At 35.6% G+C, this 11,084-nt stretch overlaps 1 protein-coding gene across 11 annotated transcripts in view; it reads right to left on the bottom strand.

Moving 5' to 3' along the window:
- LOC106870372 (uncharacterized) overlaps positions 1–11,084 on the bottom strand; it is a 216,422-nt gene that overhangs the window by 88,583 nt on the left and 116,755 nt on the right. For all 11 annotated transcript variants that reach the window (XM_052967716.2, XM_089352865.1, XM_052967711.2 and 8 more), the window contains one exon: positions 5,832–6,163. In XM_052967716.2, coding sequence (XP_052823676.1) covers positions 5,832–5,902 — 71 coding nt within the window. In that variant the 5' untranslated portion in view covers positions 5,903–6,163. The remainder of the gene's footprint in view (positions 1–5,831; positions 6,164–11,084) is intronic.

Below are 11,084 nucleotides of genomic sequence, written 5' to 3'. Positions count from 1 at the left end.
CTGGGTACTGACAGGTAACATTGAAAGGATTGTTAGATTTTCTGGTAATCCATATGTTATCATATTTGACAACTGGTTTTCAAGTCTGTATTTCAATTTCTTTCTCTGTGATAGTGGCGATTCATTTCGCATAAATGATTGTATTAATCAATATGAGTAGAGTGATTAATGCATAATAATCACAAATGCCGAACTGGAAAAATTTGCATCTGCTTTCATTGGGAATTGCTTTAAGCCATTTAATGACTTCCACTGCACAGTTCCATAGAGATAAAGGTAAGGGGATTATTTTACCAAGGATATATTTGCTGATCTGCCATATTTTAGTCTTAGTAGGATTGATCAGTCACATATATTTTACAAATCATTTATCTTCTCTCATGGCTAACAATGGTTAAAAGCTCTGTAAGAGTGCATGTATCAGTGAGTGTGTTTAAGCATTACTCTTTCTGTTATTCCATTCATAAAATATTTCATTTTCTTAATTCATCTCTTAACATAAAACTTTTCACCCTCACTATGATTAATAGCTATAGATCCATTGATTCTAACACCACATTGATGTGTTAGACCATTAGCATTGTTTTGCTTTGACTTCGATTCAGTTACCATTGTAACTGACTTAATTCATGTTTCATCTTTGCTTCATTGTAGTTCAACATTCTTAAGAGTTTTAACAAAATAACATGATCATCTCACAGATGTTGATTTAACAACTAAAACCATCCTTATATTATCAATATCATTATCATAATAAACATCATTTTAGTGTCCACTTTTTTCAAGTAAGGTAATATTTCCACATGGAAGATTGGAAATGAAGGATAGTAACACTTGTTTACAATTATTATGTGGTGTCAAGACAGGAGAGAGTAACACATGCACCACATACAATGGATTTCTTTCAGTTTCTGTCTACCAAACCCACACACAAGGCTTTGGTTGGCCCATGGCTATAGAAGAAGACACTTGTCCAAAGTGGCATGAAGCAGGACTGAATCCAAAACCATGTGGTTGGGAAGCAAAATTCTTACTACACAACCACACCTCCACTTATGGACTATGCCAACACCTATGTTGTAAATTATATTTAACACTAGTAATTACACACAATATTTAACAATTTTGTCTTTGGAACATGTCAACTTCCACCAAAATACAACCTCATACTCTTTCACTTCAGTTTGTCGATCACAAAGATTGTATAAGCCAATGAAGGTACCTCTAATGTTTACTCAACCTGCTAGAAATAGCAGCCAAATATCCTACAATTCAAACCCTACCATCTTAGAAAAGGACATGCTGGATAAAGTGGTCCTGAATGTCTTGCACTAGCTAAAAGACAGAATGGTCTCAACTGAAATCCTGCATCACCAGAAATCCTGCCTGTATGTGGTCACCCATAGCAGTCAAAGCTTCCTCAACAACTGATGTACAAGTAGTCACCTACCTCCCTCCATTTTCTTAAAAATATTTCCATGAAAGATGGAAACAAAAACAAAAATTATTGAAATAGATTCTAAAATATATAAGAAAGATGAAAATAAATAGTGAAATAAATTCATAAGATCAAAAGTCATAACTTCGATTAGCTTGGTGGTTGTTGACTCACTTCAGATACAAGTATTTTTCAGATGTACAAGTGTTTGAGAAGATTTTGTGAAAATAGATGGCATTACTAAAAAGAAATGAATATGTGAAAACGGAAGCAGAAATTTAAAACATGAGCAGGATGAAACTTTTTCAGGCGCAAGCATAGCTGTGTGGAGGAGATGCTTGTTTCTCAACCATGGAGTGTTGGGTTTTGCAGCACCTTGCAATACTTTGGACAAGTGTTTTCTACTTAAAACCTTGGGCTGACCAGAGGCTTGTATGTAGATTTGGATCAGAGACTGAAAGAAACCTAGTGTGTGTGTGTGTGTGTGTGTGTGTGTGTGCATGTACCCATGTCTTGACATTATGTGGTGGCTGTAAATATTGTTGTTCAATTCCAGTTTACCATGAAAAACATGTCTGGTCATAGGGAAATATTACCTTGCTTGGAAGCAGGTAAAGAGGCTGGCAACAGGAAGGGCATCCAGCCATAGAAAACTACCTCAACAAATCCCATCTGACCCATGCAAGAATGGAAAATGGACATTGAATGGTGGTGGTGGTGGTGGTGGTGGTGATGATGATGATGATGATGATGATGATGTTAATGGAAGTAAAACAATGTCTTATCACAAAAATATTTTTGCATGATTATCAACCTAGATAAGAATCCCAAACAAAAATGAAAACAAGTTGTGTTTAACCCTTTAGCATCCAGATTACACTGTCAAATTTAATAGTTACTGATTCACATAATTTTGAATTAATCATGCATTATCTCATAGCTTCAAGATTTTGATGATGTGATTGCTCATTTTTAGAATGACATTGTAGGGTAGGTGTAAGAGATCAAATCTAGCATGTTTAAACATGAAACAGGTAACGTATTTGGGCCTAATATGGCTGGTTTAAATGCTAATGGGTTAAATTATCACTAAATACCAAGCAAGTGCTTTTGAGAATATTTGGTCAGGAAACTAATAAACTGACTAAAAGTAGTGTTGTTTCATGGAATATTGCTTTACCAAAGTTACCAAATTAATTAATATTTCCTCACAAACTGATCATTGTCAGTATTACAAATGAATGTAAATGTCTTTATATAGAGTCCAGTAGGTACTCTATATAGAGTATCAGTGGGTATTCACAAAAACAGGTACACATATCTACTTTAACAATACTAAAAAGATGAGAGAGAAATTTCCTCCTGGAATCTATCAGAGATAACATAGCCTCTATTCTCAAAGACAAGGTGATTTAACTACATGGAATTAAGTGTCCGTCCCAAATACACAACAGGACACATAGTTAGAGCTGTAACAAGAGGGGGAGCAGGGGCATCCCTTTCCCTGATACAGATGTGAAGGAGTACAAAATTTCCTCTGGCCTATTATGCCTGTTAATTAAAGTGGGGTGGTGGTGCCAAAGGTGTCTTAGCCCCCCACTCCCACCAATGCTGAGAACCCTTGCTATACCACTGCCTACAGTACATTTTAACTCAATACATATGAGCTGAGATGCAACACATATTCACAAAGCTGTTTCACATTTATTCAGCTTTTAGTAACCAGTATTTTAACAGCTGTCAAAAATCTCTACTCCATATGTATAGGATGGATATGCTATATCACCTGCTGTGTCTAATGTGTCATAATTTAATATTCAAACAAGAATTGATATTATTAATAGTATTATAATACACTCTGCCGTATTAAATATTCATTTCCCACACTGGCAGAAAAGGGATATAGTTGATTGAATCAACTCCAGTATATTATTTTACAAGCCCAGAGAGATGAAACACAAGCAGGGTTTCAACTCAAAGGAGACATAAGTAAATATTGCATGTCATTTAATCTAGGACACCACCACTTCTGTCTTTCTATTGCTATTTAATGTTAAACATAAAAACTATCCATAAAACTTCTATATTTCAGATATCAAAGCTTTATTTATAATTTTCTGACATGTAGCTATTTCAAAAAATCTTTCCAAAATATTGTTTGTAGCCACAGCCAGAATTAGGTATAAGCAATGATGGTACTAAATCAGAGCAAGGCTGGGTTTCTAGTAGATATGCAAAGTATAAATTTAATATAATCCATACATGCTTTATTTATTTCATGTCTGTGAGTGATGGAGGCAAAAAAATACTATTATTATTTTATAACCAACTGATCTGGACCTAACAATGATCTATGATGTCTATTCAATCAGTGTCAACTGTACTACTACCCTTTCAACAGATAGATAAACTATTCAATATTATCCTTTGAAAACTGGCCAAGTTAAAGCCAGATAGAACTGGTATCAGTGAACTACAGTTACCAATGAAGTAGTTCATTCAGTATATGATAGTAATTTTTGTTTGTTTGTTTGTGTTTATGTGTGTACACACCCTCAAATATTCAGACATAAGTCAACAAACACATGCATGAACATACAAACTGCTTGTATGTTTTCACCAGTATTTTGTTTTCTAATTCATTTTTGTGTAACTTCTCTTCTGTCCCTGAACTCTTACCATTTCTCTCTCTCACTTCATTTGTTCATAACTCCTTCCATGTTAACAGCATCTCAAATTTGTACCCTTGCATGCACTTCTATCATACCCTCCATATTCCTCTTGCCTTCCTTTTTACCTCACACTTGTGCCTGCTTCCACATCCACACATCCATGCCTTCCTCATATACCTTAATGATTACACACATGCACCAGCACCACACACCCGTTAACTTAAAACCACTATAAACTTCAATACTCGTACACTTACACCCCAACAAATCACATACATCACTCCTCCAAATGCCTTCTCTAATCACAGATACACTCCTGTACATGCAATACATATCAGTTCTTTTTCTCAAATAATGTGTATGAGACAAGGAAGCATTTACACAGTTGCTTAACCAGTAGAATAGGGTAAAGGGTAAAGACCCCCTTCAATCATGAATGACCATGGGATTGCACCTAGAAAGTTAACCTCTGAGGCACAAGTCCAGGCAAGTTTGTTTATGGAAGACCTACAGCTGCCTATGCATACCAGCCTCCACTCTCCATGCCACCAATGTTATCCAAGGGAAAGGGAAAAGCTGATACAGCTTGGCACCAGTGACACTAACTCATTTCTACAGGTGAGTGAACTGGAGCAATATGAAATAAAGTGTCTTGCTCAAGAACACAACACACAGCCCACTCTGGAAATCGAACTCACTACCATATGATTACGAGCCCGATGCTCTAACCACCGAGCCATGTGCCACAAAATATAGTACCTATATCTCTTAAATCACATACCATAACATCTTAATTACAAAAGAACACACTGGGTTGTGTAGTTTGAGGTAGATTATGAATGAAAGTAAACTGGATGACCAGAGCTGGCAAATACATTCAACAGCAACAACAAAAAATATGTGAGTGATGGGTCTTGTCTCAATCTTGTTCCAGTTTTTCAGTCAAATGAATTCCATACCTCATTGAATTATACTTAATGTAATCCTCAAATACAGCTAACATAGAAGGATTTCAAGCAGTTTCCATTGGCTGAGTTTCACTCAAAGCTATAGTAAAAAAAACAAACAAACAAACCCAAAACACAAACAACGACCTAAAGTGTTGCACAGCTTGATGGAACTTGGAATATTGTAATTGTTGAGAAACTAACTTTTTAATCATTCTGCCACCCCTGTGTCCATACACACATATTTATAGTAAAAATATAAATGAACCAACATATTGATGAAAAAAAAAAGGTTTGTAAAAATTTAACCCTTCAGCATTCACATTACTCTGTCAATTGCAATGCTTATTTATTCAAATTATTTTGAATCAACCACACATTATCTCATAGCTTCAAAATTTCAATGATGTAGTTGTTTATGTTTAGAATGACATTGCAGGGTAGATGTGAGAGGCTAGACTTGGCTGGTTTGAACATAAAACAATTAAGATATTTTGGTCAAATATGGCTGGTTTGAATGCTAAAGTTTTAGGTCATCATCATCCTCATCATTGTTTAACGCCTGCCTTCCATGCTGGCATGGGTTGAACGGGTTGACAGGAGCTGGCCAGGCAGAAGCCTGCACCAGACTTCTGTGTCTGTTTCAGCACTGTTTTTACAGCTGGATGTCCTTCCTAACGTCAACTATCTAGCAGAGGTATCTATATAAATTGCCAGGTGATATTCCGGTGTGCTAAAAGTGTGAATTCATGGATACGAAAGAAGAATACTTACTTTTCAGTTTTTATATTCTCTGTGCTCTTATTAGAAACACATCCTCCAAAAACATTGCGGAGCACAGACATGGTTTGCTACCATTGGCTAGCAGGACCTATTTGTAGCCTGCATTAGTCCACCTGAGTTAGCAGCACTGGCAACACCTCAGGTGATGAAAGTGAAAAGACCAGTTCATATTTATAGATGTTTCTGCAAAGGCTGAGCACAGGATGATAATTCTGAAGTTTCTTGGAGATCAGTAGTTGTGGAAGAACTTGTAGCAATAGCAACAGCAGTTATCAGTAGTGTCATTGACATTATCATTAGATGAACCATAGCAATTTGGCAGTCTGTGTGAAAGAAACAAAACAAAAAAATAATTTTTAAAATGGTTATTATTTAAAAAAAAATTATTAAGTATTTTATAACAACTGTAAAAGAAAGTCAGAAACAGAGAGAGAGAGAGAGAGAGAGAGGTGGGCAAGGAGGGGAAAACATGAAAATACAGAACATTAAGTTTATTTAAGTTATTCACTATATTGTTTATCTCAAGGATTATTTAGATCAGTTCAGTACTGAGACTAGTTTGATAGTTCACTGTTCTGAGTTCAAATTTCAGACCCTCATTTTCCAGATGAATGAAATATCAATAATATATTGTAATAAATTTCAATCATTTATATCTCTTTCTGACAAAATTAGATATGCCTAGTCAATGAAATAAATAATTAATTTCAAATCATCATTAGGTGCAGGTGTGGCAAGTGCAGATATGGTTTGAAGGTGCAGCATTAGCTGTGTGATTAAGAGGTTTGCTTTCCAAGCAGGTTCAATCCCACTAACTGTGTCAAGAAGTGTCTTTAATTTATATGACATTAAAAGGAAAAGGGTATGAGATTCATGGATTCTCTACATCCTGGAGAATAATGATAAATTTAGAAAAAAATTCATGTGGAATAAGTATGTTACCAGAAAAACAGATTAGAAGAAATAATAAATGACACCACATCAGGAACCCAAAATTAGTTCTTAAAATCTCAAAATCTCATACAATAAGCACAGTTTTTTATGATTACATCATCCTGTTAATACCAAAACTAGCAAAAGAAAGCAAAAAAAAGAAAAAAATTTTCTCCTCCAGAAAGGTAAGAGAGTCAGTTGTCATAGATTTATAATATATCAACTTATTTTATAAGGTTTCACTTAACTCTCTTCATGGTTGCAAACACCTACCTGAAAGTTGATGGTTTTATAAAATGGATTTATATCTTAAACTTTGAACTTTAAAGTTGATGCAAAACAAAAAAAAATAAAAAGATTACTGAGCTATGAGAATATACATAAATATATGTATGTATGTATACACACACACACACACACATCTATATATAATTCAGCCAAGCATAGTTTGAAGTTTTTTAATTAACCAGAATGATGAAATTAGATAAAGTCAATGAACAACCTTAACTCAATCTATAAAAGAGTTCCATAGTTCCAAATGACGAAAAGAAAAGAAATAACATTTTGCATGAAAAGCCCATTTAAAATAATACAAATTGTATGTGCAAGAAATTTCATTAATTTTTAGTTTAGAAGTTACCAAATCAGAGCTGAAGAGGTCATGAAATAAAGAAACAACACTATACCCTTTCCTTCAATACTAGTTTATGCCTCATCAACTAAAAAGCTTTTAAAAGAAACACACACAAATATATATGTATGGGGACAGAACCAGTTACGTAAAGTTAGCATCACATTCATAACTAACACATAATAAAAACTATGATAGAAATGTATACAGTATGTTTGCAATGAAACTGCGTAATTCTTCAAAAGGAAGGGGGAAATAGAGATGATTATCCTTCTTAGCAATGTTAGTTATGGTAGCAATTGTAAGGAACAGCAGGGGAGAGGACTAAAAAAAAAATGCCCTTGTCTGGTGGAATGTACCACTGGTTGCAGAATTTATGATATAAAAATGTGTCCTTGCCAGAGAAGTATAGAACAACCTCCAATGAAATATCACTGACAGAAGTTCTTCATACAACAGCCTCTACATTTTTCATTAACATATACTTGAGTAAGGATTTATTTATCTATTTTACCTATTTATTTACAACTAGATACTGCTGTTCACTAGTGAGTTATATATTTTGCAGTTATTCAAAGTTTAAAATATATAAAAATAAAATGAAAATAAAGAAGAGGAAAAGTCATCCCTGAGATTTGTAGAAGAAAATACTATATAGTAGTATGTACAACCTTCAACAATAACACATTAAGAGAGAGAGAGAGAGAGAGAGAGAGAGAGAGAGAGAGAGAGAGAGAGAGAGAGAGAGAGAGAGAGAGAGAGAGAGAGAGAGAGAGAGAGAGAGAGAGAGTGAAAAATAAATAAAAAAACATTCCCATAACTTACTCTGTTACATTATACCATTACTGAAATAAGACAGTTGCTCAGTATTTACAGCTTATTGTAATCAACTTTCTTCATTAAACATAGCTTGTTTCTTGAAACCTGATAAAGCATGCTTTTCAGTGAAATTTTTGCTTAAAATCAAGTTGATGATGATGATGGTAACAATGGTTTCTTTTATTAGCCACAGGGGCACAGATGAGGGGGACATCAAAAGAGCAGACCACAATTTGTGTAGGGATTTATATAAAGGACGGGGAGAAAGAAATGGAAAAGACAGTGAAATGCAATAAAAGTATACACAGTATAGAATGTATGTGATAATATGAACGATGCAGTTCTGATACAGGAGAAACTCCAACTAGGGCCAATCAAGGAACCTCACAGATCCAGGATTACCCTGACCACCAAAGGTACTTGCCCTATTTCCTGCTCACCAGTCTACAGGTGCATACTTAAAGTAGGACCATTCCCCCTAACCATTTTTGCCAGAAACACCCATCTTTTCAGAAATTCACTCAAAGGTACCATTTTCCCCTCCACCCTCACTTTCCTTCCCAAGTGAAACTTAAAGTTAATGAGAACTTGACCAAAGAGGAGAGTGTCTTTCCCCAATCCTTTCAGCCTCGTCCACCACACAACCTCTTTTGCCATAGCCACTAGACAGAAGAACACTGCCTGCCCAGCATTGTTAAAGGTGAGTAGTGGGTTGAGGTGCATGATAGATTTGGCTAATAGTTGAATTTGTCCCACATGTGATAACAGCTGTTCAACAGAACTCCACAAGTCAACAATACTCAGACATTGCACAAGTGCATGCAAAACAGTTTAGGCGCTCTGCATGCATCTCAAACAGTTCTGCCTCACAGCTCTTCTGACTGGATAACTTCCAGAAATCCCTAGTCTGTCCGTGCCTGGTAGCACTATGAGTCCAGGGATTTCTGAAAGCTATCCATAGTTGTATCAGGCCAGAAAGTCCTCAAAAATAAACCAGCTCATTCATCCTTGTCAATGCCTAGAGTTTCTCCAAGAACGTCATCAATGATAACAGGTTCAGATTTTGGCACAAGGCCAACAATTTTGGAGTGGGGGTAAGTTGATTACATCGACACCAGTGTTCAACTGGTACTTATTTTAATGGTCTCAAAAAGATGAAAGGCAAAGTCAACTATGGCAGAATTTGAACTCAGAATGTAAAGACAGACAAAATACAGTTAAGCATTTTGCCCAGCACAGTAATGATTCTGTCAGCAAGCCACTTGACAATGATGGTGACAGCAGTGGTGGTGGTGATGATGGTGACAACAATAATAGAGTGCAAGAGAAAATACTTCAGTTGAAAAAAAAAAAAAGAGAAACTGATAAGAAAGTTGTTAAGATGGTTTTTAAGTTGTTTATGAAATGTTCAAAAACATTCTATCAACTCCAAACAATTTTCATACATAAAGAAAAAGAAACATTATAGACGCACAAATATATGCGCAAGCATATGAACAACATATCAAAGGTTGTAAAAAAAGAGTAAACCTTCTTGCAGAGATTTCTAACATAAGTCAAGTTGTTAGTTAAAATTGCTCTCTTGAAATATACAGGTCTCCTTGATCTCTGTCTGTCTCTCTCTCAATATATATATATATATATATATATATATATATATATATATAGGGTGTGATGGGTAAATTGTTGCCATTTTATATTTCTAATTCTGCATATGTGCATCGTTTGTGTTTGATTTTGTTGACTACACAGGATAGTAGGGTCAGTTGAGCAGTGACTGTGAGAAAAACAGCACCATGAAGCAATTCACTCTGCCAGAAATTTGGAAATGACATATTGTACTGCTTGGCATTCGTGCCGGAAGCTCGATTACAAACATTTCAGAGTGTTTGGGTGTCAATCTGAATGTTTGCCATGCTCCCAAAACATGTACCAAGAGTGATAAAAATCAAACATCATGGTGTTTGGAGTGATCACTAGTGATGGTGACGTTATGCCTCTATTCATCTTCCCACACAGCCTCAGACTCAACATGGAGGCCTACATCAAGTACCTGGAGGAGGTAGTGTTGCTCTGGGTCAAGAAGTTGGCTGTTGGAAGACCCTATGTCAGACAACAGGACTATGCATCATGCCACACAAGCAGGAGTACCCAGTCATGGCAGTCAGACAATTTCTGCGACCACATCACCCCTAACATCTGGCCACCTAACTCCTCAGACTGCAACCCTCTTGATTATTATGTTGAGCGAGATACCAACAAAACTCCTTGTAACACCAAAGATGAACTGAAGGCAAAGATTATGGCAGCATTCACCAACTTAAACAAGGAGACCATCCAGAAGAGTTGCAGGAGATTCCAAAGTCGTCTGGAGGCCGTGGTTGAAGCCAATGGTGATTTTATTGAATAAACTAGCTGAAGTACCTGGTTAATACGATGTTTGTTTATAGCCATGAAACATTTTCAAAAGTATTAAATCTATATTAATGGGTAGGACCAATTTGACGAAAAAATGAGCAGAGTCTGGTAGCGAAACTGTGTTGTCGTCATTTTTATGCACGTGCATAAAATGGTGAAAGTTTTACACTTTGGAGCACGTTTCATCAAATTGATGTCATGACGGCTTGTGTGCAAAATGCCTAAATTTTGCTTGAGAAATAAAATGCTCTTACCTAATCAAAACCTGAAACACTGTGAAATTAAAACAATGAATTGAAATAATAAGTTTTAGCAAATCAAAACAATTTGCATTGAAATGAAGAATTAGCAAATGCTAAATAGATTACCGTTAATAAGCTGTCTGTTTATACCCATGAAACATTTTTCATCAAATTTCGGCATTTTTCGTCAAATTGATGTCA

This window comes from Octopus bimaculoides, chromosome 1 (genome assembly GCF_046866305.1).
Source record: "Octopus bimaculoides isolate indiv1 chromosome 1, ASM4686630v1, whole genome shotgun sequence".
NCBI classification, from domain to species: domain Eukaryota; kingdom Metazoa; phylum Mollusca; class Cephalopoda; order Octopoda; family Octopodidae; genus Octopus; species Octopus bimaculoides.
This window is presented reverse-complemented; position numbering and strand designations above follow the sequence as displayed.